Source organism: Tinamus guttatus, unplaced genomic scaffold, assembly GCF_059628265.1.
Source record: "Tinamus guttatus ecotype Peru unplaced genomic scaffold, ASM5962826v1 Tinamus_guttatus_pri_ptg000045l, whole genome shotgun sequence".
NCBI lineage: Eukaryota > Metazoa > Chordata > Aves > Tinamiformes > Tinamidae > Tinamus > Tinamus guttatus.
Window position 1 is genome coordinate 3,289,702 of NW_028288579.1, and position 24,692 is coordinate 3,314,393.

Below are 24,692 nucleotides of genomic sequence, written 5' to 3' on the forward strand. Positions count from 1 at the left end.
GGCCGGGGATGCAGCGAGGCGGCCGCGGGGCCTCCTACCTGCCGGGAGCCCCGTGCGCCGGGCCCCGGAGCCGCGGGTCCTCACGCAAGTGCCTCCCGCTGCCCAGGCTGGCCAGCGTCCTGCCGACCTGCAGCGCCCACGGAGCTCAGCGGAGCGCAGCCGGCCCCGGTGCCCACGGAGCTCAGCGGAGCCCGGGCAGCCCCAGCGCCCACGGAGCTCAGCGGAGCCCGGGCAGCCCCGCACCCATGGAGCTCAGCGCAGCCCGGCTGGCCCCGGTGCCCACGGAGCTCAGCGGAGCCCGGGCAGCCCCGGTGCCCACGGAGCTCAGCGGAGTCCGGGCAGCCCCGCACCCGCGGAGCTCAGCGGAGCCCGGGCAGCCCCGGTGCCCACGGAGCTCAGCGGAGCCCGGCCGGCCCCGGCGCCCACGGAGCTCAGCGGAGCCCGGCCGACCCCGGCACCCACGGAGCTCAGCGGAGCCCGGCCAGCCCTGCACCCGCGGAGCTCAACGGAGCCCGGCCGGCCCTGCACCCGCGGAGCTCAGCGGAGCCCGGCCGGCCCTGCACCCGCGGAGCTCAGCGGAGCCCGGCCGGCCCTGCACCCGCGGAGCTCAGCGGAGCCCGGCCGGCCCTGCACCCGCGGAGCTCAACGGAGCCCGGCCGGCCCTGCACCCGCGGAGCTCAGCGGAGCCCGGCCGGCCCTGCACCCGCGGAGCTCAACGGAGCCCGGCCGGCCCTGCACCCGCGGAGCTCAACGGAGCCCGGCCGGCCCTGCACCCGCGGAGCTCAGCGGAGCCCGGCCGGCCCTGCACCCGCGGAGCTCAACGGAGCCCGGCCGGCCCTGCACCCGCGGAGCTCAGCGGAGCCCGGCCGGCCCTGCACCCGCGGAGCTCAACGGAGCCCGGCCGGCCCTGCACCCGCGGAGCTCAGCGGAGCCCGGCCGGCCCCATGCCCGCGCGCCCGGCGCTCACCTCCCGCTGCACCGCGGGGCTGCGCTCCAGCTCCAGCATGTCCAGCAGCGCCGAGAGCACCGCGTCGCTGCGCAGCCCCAGCACGCCCTGGGGAGGGCACACACCACGCGTGCGGGCCCCGGGGCTGCCAAAGGGGCTAGCAGCGGGCGAGGGGGAACGGGGCAGGGGCTCGGCAGTGCTCGTTTAAGCCTGGTTAATTTCCCAGGTGGTCACGCTTCCGCAGGGGTTGCTTGGGGCAGCATTCCTGCACCTCTGGGAAGATGTGGACCGTGGGGTCCTATTTTTTTGTTGGGAGGATGCGTGGAGAGCCTGGGACAGCAGGAACATTGCACCATGCAGCAGCGGCTCGTCCCCTCGGCGGGGCAGAAGGCACCCGGCTCAGTCACCGCGCAGCAGCTTCATCCCCAGGGATTCCTGCACCCGTCCTCCGGCCACGAGGCTCTCCACAAAGCGCCCGTCTCTTTCCCGAAGCGCCCTGGGCCCAGCCAGGAGCAGCCAGGACTGCGCGGGGAGTTGCTAGCAGCCACCCAGGCGAGCGGGGCTGCACGGAGCGTCCCGCGTGCGGCAGTAACGGGGAGAACTGGGTGCTGGGGGCGAGCAGAGACCTGGGAGGCCTGGAGAGCTTTGCCGTGGCCCACGTGCAGCTGTAGAAATTGGGCTGCCATTTCGGGGCCGATGGGGGGGACAAGCGACTCACCAGCGACACCACCGCCTGCTTTCGCACCAGGGGATGCTTCGCGTGCAGTTGCCTGCGGGGAAAAAGTCAGCAGGGCACGAGGCAAGGAGACAAGTATCCCCCATACCAGAGGTGAAGGGATGGGATCGATGGGATCCAGCATCCCATATCCCGCCCCAGAGCCCCTCTGGCACACGCGAGCTCGCCCAGCATGGGCAGGGCTGACGCTGGATGCCAAGAGCAGCTCCGCACTTCTCCAGCTCCTGGAGATCCTGGAGATTCCCCCTTTACCCCAGGAGCTCAGGAAGGTCCCCTGGGATGGCGGCAATGTCTCTACCCCTGCTGACCCTTCCAGCCCGAGCCTGTGCGGGGCCTCGGCACCCTTGGCACCCCTGTGTGCCACCTACCTCTCCACAACGTCCCAGATCTGCGGCTTCATGTGCAGAGCCTCGGCGGCCAGGCCCACGCGGCGCCGCACGGCCTGCGGGGACACGGGGGCAGCGGCGGCGGCGGGGCGAGCGCGGCGGGGACGGCACCCGGACGGCGGCCCCGGCCTTACCCGCAGCGGCTCCGCGTGCAGCCGCTGCAGCAGCGCCGCCAGCGCCTCGTCCTGCAGGCCCTGCCGCCGCACGGGCTCCGGGCCCAGCAGCCGCAGCAGGTCGGCGGCGGCCGCGCGGTGCTGCGGGCGGCGGTGCCGGGGCTGACGGCTCGCCCAGCACCGCGGCGCGCGGCGCCCCGGCCTCCCCTCCCGCTACCTCGTAGGCCGGCGCGCGGCGCAGCTGCTCCAGCAGCGCCCGCAGGACCGCGGCGTCCGCCACCCCCATGTGCAGCACCAGCACGTGCAGCGCCTGCCGCGACGGGGGGATGACACCCGCTGTCCCCAGGGGCGGGAGGGAGAGGGCCGAGCGGCGGCGGCACCTGCATCCTCTCGCGGCTGCCGCCCCGCTCCAGGCAGCGCAGCAGCGCGTTCCGGGCCGCGGCGCTGGTGCTGGCGCCGGCGCCGTCCAGGTAGGCGAGGCAGGTGGCGGCGGGCAGCACTGCGCGCACGGGCCCCGGCGCCGCCGCCAGCCGCTCCAGAGCGCGCGCCAGCCGGGCCTGGGCGCCCACGGGAGCGCGCTGGGGACACAGAGCCAGAGCGGGGGCGTCCCCGCCGCCCACCCGCCCGCCCGCCCGCGCGGGGCCCTGCAGCGGTGGCGGTACCTGGTGCGCGGGGCAGGCGGCGCGGGCGTGCAGGGCCCCGCGCAGCGCCCGCAGCAGGTCCCCGCGCTGCGCCACGCTGCCCTCGCGCAGCCGGCCCAGCAGCTCCTCCACCACGGGCGCCTCCAGGCAGCCTGCGCGGAGCCGCCGCTGTCACCAACAGGCCACCGGCTGCAGGGGGACCCCCCGGGCTGGGGGTGACCCCACCGCGCGGGCAGGCCGGGCTCACCGAGGCGCACGAGGCTGCGCATGGCTTCGTACCGCACCGGCGCCCGGCTGCAGCCCTCCAGCTGCAAGACGGGGCAGCAGCAGCAGGAGGTGCCACCCCTGGCCCTGCCGTCCCCTGCCACCACCCCCCAGGTGACACTCACGGCGCTCCGCAGCGCGGCCAGCACGGGCTCCTCCGCGCTGCCCAGGCAGCCCAGCGCCTGCGGACGGAGCGGGCGGTGGGGACAGCGCGGGCAGCGCCGGCGGCAGCCGGGCAGGGTCTCACCTGCGCCGCGTACACCTGCTCCTGCTCCACCGGCGACGCCAGCATCCCGGCCAGCTCCTGCCAGGCACCAGCTTGGCACCACGGCCCGGAGACCAGCGCAGGGTCCCAGCCGGGCAAGGGGGCTCAGACCCTGTGCCGAGGACGCCTGGGCCCCCCGCGCCCTGCTCTGCACCGGCCTTTGGGGTGCCCAACCTGGAGCCGCTGCTGCCGGTGTCTGTCCCTCGCAGCCCCGGCCGGGGGCTGCACGCGGAAGGTTGGTGCCGAGCTCGCCCCGACGCTCGCAGCCTCGTGCCCCGGGAGAGGCAGCCGGCACGGGCAGCTCTCGCCGAAGGCCCTGCGGGGTTGGGATGGCAGTGCCACACGGGAGCCCCCAGCCTCCCCAAGGACAGGGCCCCTGCTGCCCCGCAGCCTCTCGGTACCTGCCCGACAGGACAGGATGTGCCGGCGTGGGGACAGCAGCCGGGGACAGGGTGGGGGCCAGGGGGGCCGCTCTCCTCCACGCCGAGGGCGGCTGGGGGAAGGTTTCCCGCGGCACCTGGGAAGGGCAGCAGAGAGGCAGCATCGGCGGCAAAGCGGCACCACAGAGCAGCGGGCGGCGGGAGCAACCTGGTGCCAGGAGGGCCGCGGGGGCCGGCTGCGGGGAGCGGCGCTGGCAGCCGGGGATGGATCCCGCTCCATGCCGGGGCTGCAGAGGATGGGGCAGCGCTGGATTGCCCGGGGTCTTCTGCGTCCTGCACGACCCAAGCACAGAACTGGGGACAGGAACAGGTGATGTCACGTGTGGTGGCTGTGATGCCATCAAACTATGGCGACATTGTTCTCCATCCCCAGGGATTCTCCGCACCGAGGCCTGCATACCCTCACCCTGCACAGGAGCCCCTGCATGTGCACCCACGGGCCCCTGCGCGTGCACACACGCAGGCCGTGCACACACACGCAGGCCGTGCACACACATGCAGGCTGTGCACACACATGCAGGCTGTGCACACACATGCAGGCCATGCATACACACGCAGCTCCGTGCACACACACGCAGCTCCGTGCACACATGAACATGCCTGCTCACATGCCCCACATACCCCAGCGCACACGTGTGCACACATGCCAACGCACACATGCACACTCCTGCGCTTGCATGCACGTGTGCTGCACACGCACAAGCACTGCACGCACACATCCTGGCACACACAAGCGCTTGCACATGCATGCTCCCACCCCAGTACGCACAAACACACACACAGCCCAGCCCACACACAGCAAGCGCACACCCCGCGCACACACACACATCAACGGGCACACCCCGGGCCGTACAGGCACAGGCACACGCACACCCCGCGCACACACACACACACACACCCCGGGCGGTACAGGCACACGCACACCCCGCGCGCACACACACGCGCACACACACGCACACACACACGCACACAGACACACACCCCGGGCGGTACAGGCACACGCACACACACACACACACCCCAGGCGGTACAGGCACACGCACACCCCGCGCACGCTCCCAGCCCAGCACGCACCGCGCAGTGCGCGCCCGCACCACCGCGCACACGCCAAGCCCCGCGCGCGCGCACGCGACACCCGCCACGCGCACACGGTCGCGCGCACCCCCGTGACCACGCGCGGCCCCGCCCCGCTCCGCCCCGCCCCGCGCGTGCGCGCGCGCCCCCGCGGCCCCGGCCCCGCCCCGCGCCGCCGCCGCGCGCGCCCCCCGCGCGCCCCCCGCGCGCGCCCGGCGCTGCGGCCGTGACGATGGTGGCGAGCGCGCGGGTGCGGAAGCTGGCGCGGCGCTACCGGCTCGCCGTGGCCACGGCCCTCGCCATCCTGCTGCTGCAGGGGCTCGTGCTCTGGAGCTCCGCCGGCCTCGACGAGGAGGGCCCGGCCGAGGTGCGCGCGGAGGGGCGCGCGGAGGGGCCCCGTGGGGCGGGTCGTGGGGCAGCAGGGGGGCCGCGGAGGGGGGGCCGCGGGGGGCCGCGGGGTTGGCGGGGTCCTGGGGGGGCCCCGGGGGTGCGAGTGGAGATGGGGGCTGGGGGTGCCGAGGGGGCGGGGGAGGAGCCCCGGGGGAGTGTGGGGGTGACGAGGACCCCGGGGGGTGCGGGGGGTCCCGGGGAGGCACGGCAGGGTGAGGGGGGAGCACATGGTCCTGGCCGTGGAGGGGGCTCCGGTCCCCTCGCGGGGTGTCCGTGCCGGAGGGGCCATGGGCAGCGCCGGGCTGGGCGGCCGCGGTGGCCGCGGCGTGGGCAGGGGGCGCGGGGGGCTCGGGGGGCCCTGCCGCCGTGTCTTGGGCTCCGGCCGCGGGGAGGGGGTGGTTGTGCCCTGCGATGGGGCTGGGGCCTGCTCCGCGCTGGGGAACCAGCCTGGGGGCTCGGCCTGCTCCAGGGCTGGGAAGTGTTGGAGGAAGTTGCCGATAACGCGGCTGGTTCCGGAGGAACGCTCCAACCGTGCGGATCCGCGGGCGCTGAGCGCGCCGGGGAGCGCGCGGAGGCCCCTGCGCCGCTGCTCCCGCCTGGGGTGCCCCGTGAGGCGCAGGGGGAGGAGGACTGTGCAGTTGCACCGTGTCTTCTGTATCAATGTGCTTTGCTAAGGCAAAGGAAGTCACTTCCTCCCCCCCTTTTTTTCCTTTTTTTTCCACACATTTGGGACAACTGAGGCATGCTATTGGGGCAGCTGAGGCTGGTGCAGGTATTTCTGCAAGGTCACAGGCCGAGCAGGTAGTGAGGAGGCCCTGGGCCCCTGGACCGTGGTGCTTCCACCTTCAGACGAAGCTCTTGACCTCTGGGTTGCTTGTTTGGATGTATTTATTTGTTGTGAGCTGCTTGGGCTGCATCCAGGCCTGCTGCACCTGGGCCAAACAGTGGCTGCGAGTCGTTTGTCCCGGGGCGCTGGGTGCCCCGTGCGAGCCTGCCCAGCACCCCCGCCTAGGGCAGGACACCCCGCTCCAACACCGCGGAGCGCTGCTCGCGCCCCGTGGGGGCTGCAGGGCCGCACACCTGGTCACGTTCATGGTGGACAGGAGGAGGCTCCGTCCGCCCTTCCTTCATGAGCCCAAGGTGACGAGGAACCCAAGCTTGGCGAGAAGGGAGATGGCACCGAGAGCTGCAAGGAGCTGCGTGCGTGCAGGGCTGAGCTGCAGAGTGGGTTACGTGCAGCATCCCAACGCTGCAGGTCGTGATGTGGGACGTGGGGATCTGTGGAGGGGTTGGGACTCCACCTTCCCTTGTGTCTTTCTGCTTGCTGAGTGTGGTCTAGCAGGTGTCAGGTCTTTTCTTGGGGCTAGAAAGTTTCCATCCAAAGCAGAGAGGTCAGAGCAGGATCCGGGAGGCCTCTTGCAAGGAGGCCCTTGGATGGTCTCCTAAGGTTGTCACTCCCTCGGCAAATGAATCCCCTGGGTGCTGGGACAGGCACTGAGGTTCTGCACCCTCATCCACTGCTGCCATATACTTGGCAGCAAAAAAAGCACCGGGAATAAATGTAGCGAGGACAAGGGACGTGGAGTCACCTGAGATCACAGGAGAGAGCGCAGAGAGGGGCCAGGAGCCCGGAGTGCTCAGCCCTGCCGCTTCCTTCCCTGTGACCTTGATCAGATCGCGCGGTCCAGCACCGCTCATGGGCTGTTAGTGCTCAGGATCTCAGCCTCTGGTGTTGCTGCTTTCTCTTCCATCCACCTTTCTCTATCCCTACCCTGTGCAGCGCCCTCGTTCTGTGCTAGTCCCCAGCTAATTCCCCATGTCCCTTGCTAAAACTGCCCAGGGCAGCGATGGGTTGGCTGTGAAGGGTCCCGCTCAGCTGGAGATGCTTCAGCACCAGCCCTCTTGCCTGCTTCTCTCTGGGACTTGGGAATGAACTAGCTCCTTCAAAGGAGGCAGGAATCATCCTGAGCTTTACAGACAGCCCAGAGACATTAGGAAACTGGGAAAAGTCCAGTTCATCTTTCCTTAAAACGCAGCACAGGTCTGCGTTTCCATGCCCTTCTGCTGTTCCTGATTTTGGCTGGACTTGGAGAAGACACCATTCCCTGGAGTATTTCTGTTTAAGCTAAGGGCATGAGAACTTTCCCAGGAGAACTCAGCCTTGTAGGCTTGGAGTAGTTTAGGAAATTTTGGAATCTCCTAATTGCTTGATGAAGCGGCTGCTTCCCGCTAGCAGACACCATTCTAGGCAGGCTCATCCCCACCACAAACCAGCTGGGACTTGCTCAAGAGAGCGCAGAGGAGCCGCGAGCCCTCCGGATGCCTTGGAGCCCCTGGAGCTGGACGGGCCCCCGGGATGGGCACGTGGGCTCGGGGGCTGCGGGTCGGAGCGGCGAGCGCGCCCGCCCGGCTCGCCCAGCGCTCGCCTCGCTCCGCGGCCGGGTGCTCTGCTCTCTGACGATGCTGGGCTCCCTTTTCTTCCTGGCCAGCTGCTTGTATTCTGCTGATCTTTCTTTCCTTTCCTTGTCTGCATAGGAAGTGTAGTGGGGAGCAGAGCAGGCCAGACGCTGCCGCGATGGGCTCCCCTGCCGGGCCGGGCCGGGATGCCCTTGGAGGGCACGGAGCAGGGGGACAGGGTGGAACTGACCTCAGCAGGGCCTGCGTGGCCCACGGAGCCTCCTCGTGGAGCGCGTCTTGTCCATCTCCAGGAATGACGGGCTGGGAACAGCTCTGTGGTGCCTGTGTCTGGCTGGCAGGACAGGCGGCTCCGTTTTCCCATGCCGCTGTGCTCGGCCAGCTCCATCCCGGCGGCCTCCCGCTCCGCGCTTAGCAGAGGCCAGTGAGGACTTGCCGAACTTCGGGCTTTGCCCTCCATGTGAGCACGTTATAAAGTCATCCCGCAGCAGCCGCACTTGCTGACCCGCGGGAGAGCCGAGCACGCCGGAGCCAGCCCCGTGGGGAGGACGTGCCGCTCGGGTCGTGCTGCTCCTCCGCAAGCTGCACGTTCAGGATGGCTCGGCGCCTTGGCCTTTGAGCCCGTGCACACAGCGCCCTGGAGCTGCCTGCTCTGCTCCCGCTTTGGGGTTAGCTGCAGTTGTGGATAGTGCTGATTTCAGGGCCCTAAAAACTTTTTTTTTTTTTTTTTTTAACCAAGCAGTGTTTTATGGTGTACAGAACAGAAGTTGGATCAATCACCATCCACCCAGGTTAGCACTAAGCTTTGAGGTTCTTTTGCACTGGCAATTGCTGTGCTAGAAGAAGCTTTCAAGAAGAAGCCTACTTTGATTCCACCAGGATCAAATAACATAATCTCTATCCAGCTTAAGAGCTTGGAAAGTTTGTCATCTCCATCTAGCCCTTTGGTGTTGCCTGATAAGGGCTTGTTTGGCAGGCACCAGATCAACCATCCCCAGGACAGGATGCTGTAGGACAGCAGGTGCTGTTAGTTCTCCTCATCACAACAGTTCCCTCTCTTTCTTCACTGATGTTTTTGTTTCCCAATTTGTGTCTGAACATCCTCTGTGTCCCCAAGATGGCCTGGATGGATGTTCCCTCTCTGTTCTGTGTGGACAGAAGGAGAGATGGGGTTCACGTGCATCAGAGAAGCCTCCCAGTGTCATTCCGGAGGAGAGGGAAGGTGCATGGGGACATTGCCGTGTCCCTCTGGATTTCAGGTGTGACATTCCAGGCAGCTTGCGGATGTGTCGTGGGCAGTGGTGGGACCTGTGTTGGGGATAGGATGCAATAGGCGCCTGGCCACAGCTCCGTGGCCTCGCGGGATGTGGCGGAGGGGACACAAGGCTGGAGAGGTGACCTCGGGCAGACGTCCGAGCTGTCTGCGCGTTTCTGGAGAAGGGGGAGACCGGCAGCTGCTGCCTCTCCCGGGAATCCTGCCAAAGTCCTGCACACAAGTCTTAAACACAGCAGAGCGACGTGGCCGCAGCGGTTCCCGCCCCACCGCGGTGGAGGGACAGCTCTGCTTTGGTGCAGTAATTAGAAGCACCGAGTTCATTAACCGGGAAGGCTGGTGCTGTTTCTAATGCTTTCCCCATTGAGAAGGGCAGCGGGGTGTCCTCGCGAGCCGTGACCGGACCGGCTCCTTCCAGGGAGACCGATGGCTCCCTAAGGAAGCGGGGGCAGCGCTGGGGCCACCGCGCGGCCGCAGGCCAGCGCGTCCCTTGTCCCCACAGCAGCGGGATGGGAGACTGGCCCTTTGCTTGTCACTCACTCCCAGCTCCCCGCTCCGAGACGCTGAGCAGAGACAACAGGTTTATAACCGGGAACAGATGGTCCTGCGCGGTGACTAATGAGCTGCCTGTCTCGGGCTCGCCGTGACCCGGCCGAGTGCGAGAGGCCTTGGCTCATCTTGGGCGCCGCGGCCGCGCGGAGGCTGAGCAGGCGCTCGGCCCCTTCTCGGGCGGCCGCGGGAGGCTGGGGAAGGGGCTACGGGAGGCTGGGGAAGGGGCTACGGGAGGCTGGGGAAGGGGCTACGGGGAGGCCTTTCCTCCCAGCGCTCTGCCGGCTCTGCCGTGCGGCTGGGGGAGGCCGACCTTGCGAGACGCTTCCCGGCCTCCGCGGTTCCTGCTGTCCGTGACCTTGCCGGCGGCTACGCCCGCGGGGAGGCTGGTTCAGGGTGCTCGTGCGCTGCCTCCATCCCCACGGGCACCCTCGGAGGACGCGGCCGCCCTTGCGGAGCTCCGGCCGCGGCTCGCGGCGCATCCCGGGCTCGCGCCTTGCGGGACAGCCCTGGGAGCCTGGCCGGAACCGGGGCAGCTGCTGCGCGTCCTGCCTGTCCCGTGGCCGAGCGCGCGGGCGTCCCCGCGTGCGGTGGGGACGGCGGCCGCGGCGGCACCGTGCTCCCCGGGAGAGCGGAGCGACGCTCCCGCAGCGCGCAAGGGAGCGATCGATGGCCCCAGCGGGGTCTGAGCACTCCCCGCGCTGAGCAGCGCCCTTGGGAAGGAACCAGTTTCCTCCCTCTCTCTCAGCATCTCCCACTGCGGTTCCAGTGGTAGCTGAGCTGTGTGCAGGGCCGGCCAGAGCCCCCGGCATCCCTGGCCGCACCACCGGCTCTGCGGCACCTCGTTCCAGGCTCCTGCCCGGGATGGCTCCGAGCAGAGCGGCCGCGGGGCCCGTGTCTGCTCCCCGGCAAACGCCCGGCTCCGCAGCCCGGCCCTCGCCTTCCTGCCCCTTCCCGCCACCCAAACTTCCCCGTGTCCAAGAGCAACTCCCTTCTCCCCAAGGCTAACTCATTTCTGCTAATCAGCCGGCCTGGCAGCAGTAACGAAGCGTAATTAACTGCTCCCTCTGCACACAGGGAGGCTCCGTGGGAGGGTTTGTGAAAGGGATTTCTGGAGAAGCCGGCGGTTGCGGTGCCGGCTCCGGAGCCGTGCCGGGAGCCGGGGTCTAGGACAGGGAGCGCCGGCAGGTTGGGCAGGATCCTACCCAAAGCCTCTCCAGCCTCGGAGAGGGCAGGCACCACTGCCCAGGACCCGGCTCTGAGATCGAAGTGGTTTCAGTTGCAGCTCGGGCTCCCAGCGTGACGGTGCTGGTGAGAAACGGGTCCGTTTGCTGCTGGCGTGGCCCTGAGCCCGTCCCCACCGAGCCGTGGTGCCCTGACCCCGCAGGACTGTGGCGGTGGTTGGAGGCAGAGGGCTGACACAGTGTGGGAACAACCGGCCCCGGCTGTTGAGTGTTGCTGTGCGCTGGGGACAGCGATCGGTGTCCCCTTGGTATGGCCGGGGTGCTGCGGGTGCAGGTCTGCGCATCGGGGTGTCCCCTTGGGGCCTGGGGGATGGCGGGCACCCTGCACGGCCGCTGCTCCCGAGCCAGCGTGCGGCTCCTGGTGTGCTGCAGCCCCGGGCTGTCGTGCTCGTGGCTAATTCCAACCCGCTCGGAGCAGGAGCTTCGAATTCATTGCTCCTCCGGGCTCAGCGCTCCGGGGAGACTGACTGCAGTGAGGGATGCAGCAGCCAAGGTTGCTGTGCCCTGGTTTCCCTTGAGACTGGCGGAGGGGAGCGTTGAGCCAAGGGGACACAGGCATCCAGTGCTCTCGGGAGGCCAGGAACAGGGGCAAGGAACAGCCTGGGTTGGCCAGGAGCAGGGATGTCTGCAGGGACGGGAGAGGGGCCGGGTCCAAGTTAACGCTGTCTGTCCTCTCTTCTGTGTCCGTCTGAACGTGCGGAAGGAGCGGCAGAAAAAAGCCAGGTTGCTGGAGAGCAGCGACGGCTCCAAGGACTCGGACAGCTCCGCAGGGCGCCGCGGCAGCGCCGGCCGCAAGCACGGCCGCTGGCGGGGCCGGCCCGACAGCCCCGGCGCGCTGGTGGCCAAGGTGGTGCGGGCCGTGACGGCGCGGCACAGAGCGGGCCGCAGGCTGCCGGCCGCGCCGGACGCCTCCAGCCGGCGCAACCTGACGGAGCGGCGCGGGGACGGCCAGCCGGCCGTGCTCCCGCAGGGCGACACGGGCAGCGTGGAGGGAGCGCCGCAGCCCACGGACAACGGCTTCGCCCCCAAGTGCGAGATCACGGGCAAGGACGCCCTGTCGGCGCTGGCGCGGGCCAGCAGCAAGCAGTGCCAGCAGGAGATCGCCAACGTGGTGTGTCTGCACCGCGCCGGCAGCCTCATGCCGCAGGCCGTGCCCCGCCACTGCCAGCTCTCAGGTGCGTCCCGCCGGGCCAGCCGCCCCGCTGTGACCAAACCCGTCCACCTCGCAGACAGACTGCCCCAATCTGCTGCCCGTTCCCGGATTACGGCAGGCTCGGTAATCCCATCAAAGCTGTGCTGGCTGCTTCCCCCTGCGCGGCGCTGGCTGCAGGGATCAGAGCCGGGCGCAGCTGCGGCCCCCTGTTTTGTGGGGCTGGAGGGGACACCCCCCACCTTCCAGCGCGTCCCCTGTCAACGGGGAGGCGATCGCGCCCTGCCCCACGTGCGCTGGGTGTGGGGTGGCTTGTCCCGGGGTGCCCCGTGCCGTCCGAGGGCCGTGGAGAGGCTCACGGCCGCGTCCCTCCCGCGCAGGGAAGGTCAGCCCTGTGATCCAGTGGGACGAGAGCCGGCTGCAGCAGGCGCCCGCCGGCACGCCGGTGCGCATCGCCTACATGCTGGTCGTGCACGGCAGGGCCATCCGCCAGCTGAAGCGGCTCATCAAGGCCGTGTACCACGAGCAGCACTTCTTCTACATCCACGTGGACAAGGTAGGCAGGAGGCCTGGGTGGCAGAGGGGAGGCCAAGAGCGCCCGGTCAATAACCCGAATGGGCAGTGAGTGCAAATGAGCTCCCTGCTGATCCAGAGCCTTGTTCCCCGGCAGCGCTCCAACTACCTGCATCGGGAGGCATTGGAGCTGGCCCAGCACTACCCCAACATCCGCGTGACGCCCTGGCGCATGGTCACCATCTGGGGAGGTGCCAGCCTGCTGAAGATGTACCTGCGTAGCATGAAGGACCTGCTGGAGCTGGCCGAGTGGCCCTGGGACTTCTTCATCAACCTGAGCGCCACCGACTACCCCACGAGGTGAGCCGGGAGGACTGGGGAGGACGGTGGAGGGGCCGGGGTTGCTTGGTGCCATGGCAGCCCTGGGAGCGACGCTGCTGGGAAACGCAAGGAGGAGCAGGGCGCTCAGGGCAGATGGGGCTGGAGATGATCGCACCCACGTGCTGCTGATGACGCTGCAGGGCCAGGCAGGTCCCGTCTCTGCTGCGGATCCCAGCCAGTACCTGGCAGGCTGTTTTTTGCTGTGGTCTGGGTGTTGCAGAGTGAGGGCACGTGTAAGGACATGTGAACACACAGGTGTGCACCAGCCGCACACCCCGGCCAGGCCCCAGGCAGCAGAGGGGCCAGATCCGTGTCTCCTCAGCAACGTGATGAGGTTTTGAGTCAGTGCCTGTGAAGCAGCTTTAGGCTCCCTGTGTTTGGTGGCCATTTGCAGCTTGAAGGTTTTCTGGGCCGCTTTGCTCCAGGGCGCATTAACCCTTTCTTCTTTTGCATCTTAGGACGAATGAGGAGCTGGTGATGTTCCTGTCCAAGTACCGGGATAAGAACTTCCTGAAGTCCCACGGCAGAGACAACGCCAGGTAACCCTGCCTGGGGCCAGGGCTGAGTTGGATGATCAGAAAGGGGGGATTTCTGAGAAGAATTGGGGCAGGGCAGGGGGCTGTTCTCGCTGAGGCTGCCAGGAGCGTGGCTGTGCTGTTGTGGGGCCACACATGTCACTCCGTTGGTTTTACCCTGTCGGAGATCCACACTGTGTCCCATTGGAGTGAGTGGCACCCCTAGCCCTGCTTGCAGCTGCAGGAGGACCCTTGTGCTCAGCCCTTGTCCCCACGCCCAGGTTTATCAAGAAGCAGGGCCTGGACCGCCTGTTCCACGAGTGTGACTCGCACATGTGGCGCCTGGGCGAGCGCCACATCCCCGAGGGCATCGTGGTGGACGGGGGCTCGGACTGGTTCTCGCTGACGCGCAGCTTCGTGGAGTACGTGGTCTACGCCAAGGACCAGCTGGTGTCCCAGCTGCGGCAGTTCTACACCTACACGCTGCTGCCGGCCGAGGTGGGTGCTGCGGCGGCGCGAGCAGAGGCGGCGCGGAGCCGCCTTCCCCGCGCGCCCTCCCGGCTCTGTTCCTTCTCAACACACAGCGAGATGGTGCTGGCTCTTCCTGCTGCACTCATATTTCTGTCCCGTTTCCTCCATGCCCTGCATAGCTCCTAAGGGCAAGGCAGAGTGTTCTAGTTTTGGCTTTGTGCCTTCGCTTTGCCCAGGCCTGGGAAAGTGGGGCACACGGGCCAAGGATCAGTTTGTATCTAGCCTGCTTTGGCTCCAGACACCCCTCTGGGCTGGATAAGCACCAATCTGGGTACAAAGTCTGTTCCGTTATTGGTTATCCAATCCATTATGGGCTGGATTTACGTTCGGGATTTACCACAGTGTTTTGCCTGTTTATTTACATGCCCTGTTGCTGTGTGAGTGAGGGCCGGGGGCTCCGTTAGCCTCCCAGCCTCCATCCCCATGGCCTCACGTCTGTTCTCTGCCGTGCACAGTCCTTCTTCCACACAGTCCTGGAGAACAGTCACGCCTGCGAGACACTGGTCGATAACAACCTCCGAGTGACCAACTGGAACCGGAAGCTGGGCTGTAAGTGCCAATATAAACACATAGTCGACTGGTGCGGGTGCTCCCCAAATGACTTCAAACCTCAGGACTTCCTACGGCTACAGGTGAAAAAGATCCTCCTTTCTCCCCCGCCTTCTCCCCCGCTCCGTCTCCCCTCTCCGAGCTCCCTTGCAGACGTGCCCGGGGTGCAGGGCTGGCTGGTGTGCACATCTGTCCAGCTGTGTTGGGGCTCCGCGCAGAGCCCTCTGCAAATGTTTGCGTTGCCCCAGGGATCCTGCCTAGCAGCCAGGCTGCTGCTTGCAACGTTGCTCTCCTCCCCAGGCTTTCGCTCCTGTTTCCTGCTCTCTCCCTGCAGACTGATTACTTAGGGCAAATGTCTTATCAGTAAAACCCCTTCAGAGAGCTGTCATGTCCTCCTGGCAAGTCAAAATGCCCAGAGATGAACTGTCCTTTTATAACCACGCTGTAGCGAGCAGAGGCTTAGCCTGAACAAGGCAGGTTTGGGAAAAGATATATGCAGTCCCCAAAATCGAAGGTAGCAGAATTTGCTTGCCAGAGGCTGCAGTCTTGGGCTTATATAGAGCAGGGCTGTGGTTCTGCAGGACCCCGTGCTTTACAGAGGCTCTGGGGAGACCCGTCTGTATAGAGGTTCCAGCTAAGGAGCTGGGTGACACCTGGCTGCTTCTGAGCACACAAATTGCAGGGCAGTGGGAGGGATGGGAACCAGACTGCACAGCGGGTAACCGTGCTGTGTGCTGCCGCTGATCCTGCGCAGAGGATCCCGCACCGAGGCCGTTGGTGCTTTGCTGCTCCCCGGCCTGTGCCACGAAGGGGGCAGGATGGGTCCCGGCATGTTTTTTCGCAGTCTGTCTCACCCCAGCTTTCCCATAAAGGCGGGAGTAGCCAACACTGTTTGCTTTTCCAGCAACTCTCCAGACCCACCTTCTTCGCCCGCAAGTTTGAGTCGACGGTGAATCAGGAGGTGCTGGAGATCCTGGACACGCACCTGTACGGCGACTACCCGCCCAACACGCCGGCCCTCAAGGCCTACTGGGAGAACGTCTACGACCGCATCGACGGGCTCAGCGGCCTCAGCGACGTCACCCTCACCTTCTACACGGCCTTCTCCAGGCTGGGGCTCCGCAGAGCCGCCGCTGCGCCGGCACCAAAGGCAGAAAAGCTCTGCAGGTGGGACGTTCGCTGCAGCCCCGTCCGGGCTCCGAGGACGACCTGCATCCTACTCTTCGGGGATGCTGAGGGTCGTGTCTCTCTCTTCTCTGTCTCTCCAGATTTGAGCCCCAGGGTTTCCCATCCAGTGTGCACTTATATTTCTATGACGACCGTTTCCAGGGCTACCTGGTGATGCAGGAGGTGCAAAACTCAGCAACTGGGCAAGCAGAGTCCTTGGAGGTGTGGATGATGCCCCAAGGAGCTTTGAAGCTGGCAGATCATGGAGGGCAGACAAACAGGTTACAAAACCTTGAGGTAAATGGGGAGTTCTGCTCAACACCCACTAGTCTCCACTGCTTCTCCAGACCTTCCTCCTCTTCCCCACTTGAGAGGGACAGAGAGATGTGGTCCTTCTGTTATGTCTGGGGACAAACCTCTGTCCAGGGCTTTTGCTCTGATTTCTCCATGCAGGGAGATGTTACAGTGTGGGACATGGAGTTGGTTGGTGGGGAAGAAGCCTGAATGGATCTTGGGGGAGAGCTGAGGCTGTTGGTGCCCGGTGCCTGTGGTTAGATGTCACACACAGCTGGGCTGGTCCTGGTGGGCAGCAGCGAGGGCTGGTGTGGATTGCGCTGGGATGAGAGTCCAGACCCTCCCCAGCTCTGCAGAGTGAGACACAACAGCACATGCGGTGACATCTCCCTGCTGCAGTGTCCCACTGCTGTGCACCTCCTGTCCTTGCAGGTGGGCACAGAGTGGGATCCCAAGGAAAGGCTCTTCCGCAACTTTGGAGGCCTCATGGGGCCTTTTGACGAGCCAGTGGCCATGCAGAAGTGGTCGCGGGGACCAAACCTGACAGCCACAGTGGTGTGGATTGACCCCACGTACGTCATTGCCACTTCCTACGACATCACGGTGGACGCCGAGGCGGAGTTTACCCAGTACAAACCTCCCCTCAACCGGCCGCTGCGCCCCGGCGTCTGGACCATCCGCCTGCTCCAGTTCTGGGAGCTCCTGGGGGAGAGCCAGTTCCTGGTGGTGCCGCAGACCTTCAACCGCAAGCAGCCTCTCAGGAAGGGTGAGGATGCTCCGAAGGGCTGCCGGGCCTCCCGGGGCTGCTGCTGAGGAGCAAAGTGGAGCCACCCTTCCCCGCGGCGTCCCCTTCCCCGCAGCGTCCCCTTCCCCAGGGCGTCCCCTTCCCCGCAGCGTCCCCTTGCCCACACGAGTCCTCATACTAGGCCCGTGGGCAGCTCGGATGGCCCCTTGGCAGGTCCATGAGATCCCTGCTCCCTCCGTAGGATGGCAGCGTCCCCGCTGCGGGAGGGCTGGGTGCGAGGGGACGGTCCCGCGGGCTGCGGGGACGGTCCCGCCGCGCTGACGTCCTCTCTCCCGTCCTGCGCAGACGACAGCAGCTGGCTGCACGGCGGCCCCCCTCGCAACGAGTACATGGAGCAGAGCTTCCAGGGCCTGGGGGGCATCCTGAACCTGCCGCCCGCGGACGAGGCGGAGGAGGACGCGGCGCGGAAGGCGCAGCTGACGGGCAGAGCGCTGGACGACTGGGCGGACGGCGCCATCGGCTCCTTCTGGTCCGTGGCGGACGTGTGCGCGAGCGGCCCCTCCGCTTGCTCCAGCCTGGAAACCTGCAGCAAAACCTCGTGGAGCTCGCTGTCCCCGGACCCCAAATCGGAACTGGGGCCCGTCAAAGCCGACGGGCGGCTGAGGTAGCAGGAGCAGCCGGGCAGCGGCGCTGGCAGCGAGGAGCAGCCTCCGGCACCGGCGCGGCGGGGGGGTTCTCTGGACTGCGTCACCCCGTGAGATTTGCTCCGCAGTTCCTCGTGGAGAGCCTGGGAACCTCCGCGCCAGGCAAAACCACCTCCTGTGGGTACTTTGGGGGCAGAGAGGGAGGTGCAAGGCTGGGGCCTTGCCCACCTGCCCCCGGAGCGGGCGCTGCCGGCCAGGGCAGAGCGAGCGGTGCCCGTCGCCACGGGGGCAGCAGCGGCTGCCCCGAGCGGTGCATTTACTGCTCCCGGCCTCGGAGCCCCGGGAAGGGCAGCGGGCAGGGAGGAGAAGGGCGGCCGGCGGGCAGGTATCCGCACCCTGCGCGTCCCCGGCTCCATCCCCGCAGGGTCCGGTCCTGCGCTGCCCTTCGTCGGCAGCGGCCGACGGGCGGGAGCAGAACGGACCTGCCCCACGCACGGAGCTGCTGCTGGCCCAGGGCCTGCATCTCATCCCCTCCGCCCCAGCCCTTTAGTTTGTATTTTTATAAATATAGAAATATATATGATGCAAAGTGCAATAGAGACGAGACCCCCACATTGGCTGGGAAGCCCATGTGTCTCCGTCTCCCCTCGGACTGTAACATAACTTGTTCTCTTGGGTGTCCTGCAGCTACAGGACAGGGTGCTGGGTCATTTAAGCTTCTCTTCTGTTTTTTATTATTATTATTATTTTGTTTTTTTATTATTTTGCTGTTTCCCTGTTTCTCACTGGGGAATCTCACCCGGCTGCCCAACTGTGCCAAAAGTTTGGACCTGCCAGTGCTGCTTGTGCCACGGCTGCATTTTGGCAGCGGGGGAGGCACCTCTTCCTTCGCCACCAAAGTTCATCGAGCCGCTGTGGCCTCTGTGTCCCCCGTGTTCCCTGGAGCAGAGTGGGAGCTGAGCGCCGAGACCTCCACGTGCCAAAATGCCGCCCGCGTGGCTCAATTTTTGGCATGAGGGAGACGGTGGTTCCCTTTTTGGAGAGCTGCTCTGGCAGGGTCTAATGTGAGATGATGTCTGGCCAGCTCTGTCCCTTCTCCGCTGTTTCTGTTTCCCCCCTTTTCCCGAGGGAACAGATGCCGCCTCCTACCATCCTCCCCAGCCTTAGGGCTCCCTGCATCTTCCTTCTCCATAGGGAGAAGCCCGAGTTTGCATTTTCCACCCTGGGAGCACGTTTCACGTGCCATACCGCTGTGGCTCCGGCGTGGCCGGGATGGACCTTGCAGCCCTGCTGGAGTCACGAGGGCCAGAGCCGCGTGCTCAGGGCCGCGTGCCCTCCGGTTGCAGATAACTGCAAGGGTCTGTGTCCCCTTTGGCATCTGCTGGCTGCCCTTGGGCCGCCTGTGGGGTTACGTTCCCTGCCTGTGGTTTGAGGATGCCTGTGCTGAAGGAGGCAGCGTGGCACAAGGGGCTATTCCGAGTGCTCCGGGGGGACGGAGCCTGCCGGGATGCGGCGCGGGGAGCGCGCGGGACTGTGGGCCGTGCTGGGCCAAACCCTGTGTCCGAAGCATCATGTAACGTTGTCTTCGCCATGCACCTTCCCCCAAATACACCTGTACCCCGTGCGCTGGGCTGCGTGTGTGCCGGGGGACGCTGGGGGGGACCCCGGCTCCGCGTTGGGTGGAGGGGGGCAGCCCTGGGCCCTTGGCGCCCCTGGGCTTTGGAGGGCGGCCTGGGGGCCTTGGGGGAGGGCGGGATGGCGACAGAGGCAGTGTCAACAAAAACGGGTTTTTACCCGTGTTTTGTCCTAGTCCGGAGGGGGAGCCCGGCCCTGCGGGCGGATTAAGCGCCTTTGAGCCGCCGGGGGAGGCAGGGGGAGCCTAAGCGCCCTCGCCCCGCGGCGCCGCCTGGGCGGACGGCGGCGAGGCGGCACTTAGCGCGCGTGTTCATTAATTAGTTAATTAATTAATTAGCGAATTAGCGGGCGCCTCCTGTCGCCGCCGCGGGGCCGCGCGCGGCGCCGCCCCCCCCTCCCGCCACGTGCGCGTTGCCGCGGCAACCGCGCGGCCGCCGCCCCGCCTCCCGCCCGCGGGCCAATGGGCGGCGGCGGGGAGCGGCAGGGCGGCCAATGGGCGGCGGCGGGGAGCGGCAGGGCGGCCAATGGGCGGCGGCGGCGCGGGCGCGGGGCCGGGCGGCGCTGAGGGGGCCGCGCGGCGCCGGGCGGCGGCCCCGGGACCCGGCGCGGCGGCCCCGGGATGGCGCAGCCCGGCGAGGCGCTGACGCGCGCCCCGGCCGCCGCCGCCGCCATGGACAGCAACGTGTTGGCCATCATCGTGGCTGCGAGTGAGTGGCGGCGCCGGGCGGGCGGAGCGGGGTCCCGGGGGCTCTGGCGGCAGCGCGGGCGGACCGGGACGGCCGGGGCGCCACCGGGTCTCTCAGAAGCGCTTCAGCCTCCTCGCCCCTCCGGTTCCCCCGCAGCACGGGGAGAAGGGACTTGGCGAAGCGCAGCCCGGCTCGGCACGAGCCGCAGGTTCGGGCCCGCGGTCAGAGCTTGGCGGCTGGAGCGGCTCCCCGTGCCCGGCTGCTCCCAACGCGCTGCCTTGGGATCCAGGATCTGCTCCAGCCCCTGCAGCTCTGGGGCTTGTTCCTCATTTTGCAGGGAGAGGCAGATGTTAGCGGTAAGGAGGCTGTTGGTGGCTCCGGGATGCAGAGCAGGGAAGCCTGCGCTTTTCCGTGCCTTGGTTATCCAGAGGGATGCAGGAGGGAGGTTTCCGGAGGCTCTGCCGGGCCCAGCTGCATTCGCTTCTCCCTTCTCCCCGCAGCGGTGTCCACGTCCGTGTTCATCGTGGCCATCCTGGTCCTGCTGCTGCTCCTGTACCACCGGGACCCGCTGTGCTGCCAGTTCCTCTGCTCGTGCCGCTTCTTCCAGAGCCCTAGCCAGTATGTGAGTATCCCTCTCTGCCCCTCGCAGCTGTAGCTTCCCGGGTCTTACAAGCGAGGAAGCTGCTGAGGGAAAAAGAGCAGCACGTTCAGCCAGCACAGCCTTTGCGGTAGCTTCTGCCTCAGGAAAGCCTGGTCTTCCCGGGCTGTGGTGATGGTGGTGCAAAGTTCTCATTTCTGGCCACCAGTTCCTTTTCCCCCTTGTAGGGGCTGGGGATGCCTAGCAGTGCCCCAGAGAGGACATCTCCGCTTGCTTGGGTGAGGTACACGGGCTGGTAACTGCTCTGGCTTTTTCTGCTGTCTGCAGGGTCTGTGTCCCAACACGTCTTTGCACAGAAGCAGCTGGGCTGCTCTGAGGTGGCTTTCGAGACAGTAGAGTTGTGCCGGTCATACTCGCCTTGCTTATCAACATTAAAACAAAGAACAGTTGTCTATTTTCCTTATGGCCGTTATTAAGTGCGTGGTAGAGCTGGCACAAATATTTCCCAAGTTGTTAATCACAAAAATAATTCTTCCTTTTGTAGTTCACACTTTAGCTCACAGGTTGCCCTTGAAGGCCCCCACGGGGATAGAGAGGTTTGCCAGGCGCTGCGTGGGGTTTGCTCCGGAGCTGGAGGGACAAGAGCTCGTCTGGGCTCGAACGGCTTCTGCAGGCCGAGCCTCCAGCTGCTGGGAGGCGCGAGCTGGGGACACAAAACCCGCTGTGCCCGCGAGGGGACACAAAACCCGCTGTGCCCACGAGGGGACACAAAACCCGCTGTGCCCGCGAGGGGCTCGCGGGGATGTTGGCAATCAGGGCGCTAGGTGTGACTGCCCTGGTGGTAAACTGCAGCCTCACTCTCTGAAAATACTGCGGTGATTTGGGGCTATTTACTGCTGGCTTTCGGGGAACAAGGACATTCGTAGAAATTGAGCCTGGCCCTCATGTGAGGGGGTCCCTCCCCTCACAAAGAACCTCTGCTTGCTGCTGCCAACCACCTTCTCGGGGAATGTGGTTTAACCAGGAGAAGGCTCTTTACTCGGGAACAGAATGGCCGCTATTCTTCGAGTTTGCTTGCCACGTTATCCCACAACGACTTTCTTGGTAGATAAGACAATTTCTGTCACCTTGAGCATACAAGTGAGCTCTTATCTTTATTAGTGGAATAGTTGCGTAGTTGTTGTCCTCCATCCCTGAAATAATTCTGCTGAGCCTGAACGAAACTCTGCCTTTGGGGCCCGGCTGCTGCCTCTGCTCGCGGTGCCAGGCGGGGGTGTCAGCCGGCTTGGGGACTTCGAGGGGACCTTGTGCTGCATAGTCAGCACGTACCAGTGCTGCCCATAGCAGCTGGCACTGGTAACTAGTCAGGCCACAGACAGGCAGAGCTGGCAGCTCTGTGCCCATGAGCAGCCCTGCGAGAAACCGAAGGGAGGGCGCTGAGCCCTGCGCGGGTGACGAATTCTCCCGTTGGGCATGAAGAGCAGCTGGGCAGGCTCCTTTCCGGGCGCTCTTGCCAGCGACTTAGGTGTGTGCCTGTGTTAGCAGCGAGCTGCTCCATCCCATGCTTCCCCAGCTCTCCTGGCGGGGTGGGGTGTTGGGGATTTTCGCTTGCGCTCACGCTCTCCTCTGAACCCCTCGTTACAGGACTGTCCCCCTCCGTACTTCAGCAGCAGCCAGCGGCTGGTGGGACCCCAGCACGGAGCGTCACGCCTGGAGAGCGCTGCTGAGAATCCTGGCATGCAGGTGACCTTGGTCTCCCCTGGCGGGAGCTGGGCACAGGGGAAAGGGTAGCAAAGATGCTGAGGAGTTTGGGAAGAGGCTTTGGTTATGGCTGCCTGGGAAGCTCTTGGGGACTACAGCAGTTAGAGCAACTTTGGGAAGTGCTCCTTGCCTATTACAGCCTTTGAGGAGGCCACAGGGTGCCACATCTTACTGCCACGAGGCGTTTGGGCATTCAGTGCCACAGAGATCCCTCTTGGCCTGGGTCTGCATCTTGAGGCTGCGGTGTAATTACCCCCAAGATCAGGCTCCAGGGAGGGTTCAGGTTCCCTCTTTCGAGATCCAAGGAAGGGTGCTCAAAACTCCAGGTGTAACTTCAGGTGACAACAGGCCAGCAACTTCCAACAAGACAGAGGCCAGTGCACTGAGGTTTCTCTTCTGGGCTGGGTTTTTCTAGCGAGATGAACTATTCTGCATCGGACCCCCGAGCAGCTACCAGCTCCCTGCCTGGGAAGAGCCTCGCCTGCCGAGCTACGAGAGCGTGCGCAAGAAAGATCGCCAGCGGGAAATCCATCAGATGATCGCCGAGAGGTTTGGGCTGTGGGCAGACCCTCCCCAGGAGGTGGGTGTCCCGTGCCCAGGGCTGTTCTCCTGGCAGGGGCTCGGGAATGGTCTCCCTTCGCTCTGTGTGTGTCTTGCTTCAGCAGTTTCCAGCAGCAGAGGACTCTGTTCTCTGCAATTGTCTCTCTCTGATAGCCTTGATCTGTGGCAAAGGCACAGCGTGTTCCTGGAGGCGCCGGTTGCGTACGTGTGTGCTGGTTAATGATTGATCCCTCCCGGAGCGTTTGCAGCGGTGCCTGTGCGGGAGGAAGGGCAGAGCTGCTGATGAAAGGGCGGGTTCTCCAGATCATCTTCTCGGCAGAAGACCAAACTGGGAATGTTATTTTTAGATCTGTAAGGCTTCCAAGGTCTCTTGCTCCCCTCTCCCTCTGGGCACCTCCAACAGGCAGGGGCTGTAACCTTGAAATGCTTGTGGCTTATTTACGAGCAGGAGCCAGTTGGGATGCCTGAGGCTTGCACTTCTCCCAACAGAACAAAGCAAGTGCATCTGCCAAGACTCCTGCAGAACACAAAGGCCTTATTGACCACAGCAGAATAGAAACATTTGAAACCTGTAGCAGGGCACTAAAAGAGCTCAACCATTTACCTACATTTTGAGCTCTTAGAGCTGCATCAAAAACTTGGCATGGTCAGCACTTCACTGCTTGGCACTCAGTACTTGGAGCTGTAACTAATGGTGCCTGCCCTGATACCCTGAGCACTAAAAGCACAGCAGAACAAGGCCCAGATCCCCCAAGAATAATGAGCTAGGTGTGTAAAATCTAAGCCCAAGTGACTTGCCCAGAAGAGCGGGTACAGAGTGATGATATTTACAGTTAGGAGAGGTGACTGCAGCACTGACTGGTGTTAGCACAGCAGGGAAAGTGGGAGCTCTTCCACAGCATCCCTGGTGCCACTGCTGTCATCTTCTGCAGAGAGAGAGAGAAAACTAGCCCAGCTCTTCCAAAATACAAAATAATACAGCTCAGAATTCCCCTTTTGCTGCTATATAGTGAGACTCCCTATCAAAAGCTGGATAGAAAGTCTGGTTTCTAGGTGCTTATGTAAACAACTGTACAGCAATTTATACTTGGTCAAAAGAAAACAACAATCCTCTTTCAACAAAATCTTTCTTTTTTGCTTTTGTAACAAATAATTACAAGTCCTTAAGGTGGGATAGAGAAGAACAGCAGTTTGGCATAAAGTGCGAAGCAGCAGTAGGTGGAAAACACTGCAGCTGCTCCAGTAGACTTCTGCCCTGGCTCACTACGAAGCGGTGCTAAGTGCTAATCTTCCAGGTGTTCATTTAGGCAGCAGCATGTTGAGGATTAGAGGAATTTAATTTCATGGATGTGGTGGCTATTGTGTGTTGCCTGCTCTAGGAAGAGGTGGGATAACCTCTTTTGTTATTTCTGATCAGCTGTAATACCCTTCCTCTCATGTTTACAGATGCCACCTCCCTACGAGCATGCTCTAAGGCATCCTCCAGCTTTCTCAGGAACAGGAATAAGCTCGGGGACCTTGGACAGACTTGGAATGCCAGTCCCTTTCCAGGATCCTGCCTGCTACCAAAGCCAAAGGAACACAGCAGTATAAGGACTCAACCTCACAAAAGTCCAGCTTCCTGTGGTGTCAACGACAGAAGTGCCTGTGACATTGTCCTTGTCTGCAGGGAACAGCTAAGCCAGAGAACTTCACCCAGACTCGCAACCAGCCAAGAAACACACAGGCAAGTTGGACCCAGCCAAAGGAGACGTCCGTCCTGCAGCACAAGGATAAAAGCAGAGCCACCACCAAATATTCCTCTTCCTCCAGAATAACGAGGGATGGCTGCTTGCTCTTCTCTGGCAAATGTGCTGTTACCAGAGCTACTTTGCTCAACACGGGGAGCAAAGGAAAGGCAAAGGTCTGCTTGGCCAGAGCCTGTCGAGGCAGCTGAGTGCAACGCACCTCTGTGAGGCTGTGGCAGGCACTGCCACGCATACCAAGTATTGCACCTCAGAAGGCCCTCACCTTCTACTACTACACTTATTTCTTAGGTTATCAAATGGTTTTCCGTATCTGGTGGGAATCCTGACCTGAGTAGCGGAATGAGTCTGCGTCACAGCATCGCTCTGTGCTCTCAGAGCAACGTTCCTCTGGGAGCTGGAGCAATTTTGTATGAACTTAAGATTCAGGTGTCCAAGAGATTCCGGACTGAAGATACAGGAGCTTGTGTTACTTGCGGTG

At 64.5% G+C, this 24,692-nt stretch overlaps 3 protein-coding genes across 3 annotated transcripts; 2 read left to right on the forward strand and 1 right to left on the reverse strand.

The window, feature by feature from the left end:
• Window positions 1-922: 922 nt before the first annotated feature.
• Window positions 923-3,378, reverse strand: HEATR9 (HEAT repeat containing 9). The gene is made up of 10 exons (XM_088537517.1): window positions 3,334-3,378; window positions 3,212-3,268; window positions 3,070-3,130; window positions 2,880-2,974; window positions 2,562-2,759; window positions 2,399-2,491; window positions 2,203-2,322; window positions 2,051-2,124; window positions 1,596-1,716; window positions 923-1,054 (listed from the first exon to the last, which is right to left on the reverse strand). Exons 1-10 carry the CDS (start codon window positions 3,376-3,378, stop codon window positions 923-925), a joined length of 996 nt encoding a protein of 331 aa, XP_088393643.1.
• Window positions 3,379-5,082: 1,704 nt separating this feature from the next.
• Window positions 5,083-17,300, forward strand: XYLT2 (xylosyltransferase 2). Its single transcript, XM_088538149.1, has 11 exons — window positions 5,083-5,232; window positions 11,440-11,911; window positions 12,267-12,442; window positions 12,557-12,759; window positions 13,239-13,319; window positions 13,577-13,793; window positions 14,282-14,458; window positions 15,280-15,542; window positions 15,644-15,839; window positions 16,269-16,602; window positions 16,927-17,300. The coding sequence occupies exons 1-11, from the start codon at window positions 5,098-5,100 to the stop codon at window positions 17,247-17,249; spliced, it is 2,577 nt and encodes an 858-aa protein (XP_088394275.1). The 5' UTR covers window positions 5,083-5,097; the 3' UTR covers window positions 17,250-17,300.
• Window positions 17,301-19,479: 2,179 nt separating this feature from the next.
• On the forward strand, window positions 19,480-24,268 carry LOC148595944 (uncharacterized). Its single transcript, XM_088537359.1, has 5 exons — window positions 19,480-19,567; window positions 20,047-20,168; window positions 21,789-21,887; window positions 22,321-22,485; window positions 23,913-24,268. Exons 1-5 carry the CDS (start codon window positions 19,480-19,482, stop codon window positions 24,057-24,059), a joined length of 621 nt encoding a protein of 206 aa, XP_088393485.1. The 3' UTR covers window positions 24,060-24,268.
• The last annotated feature ends 424 nt before the right edge of the window (window positions 24,269-24,692 follow it).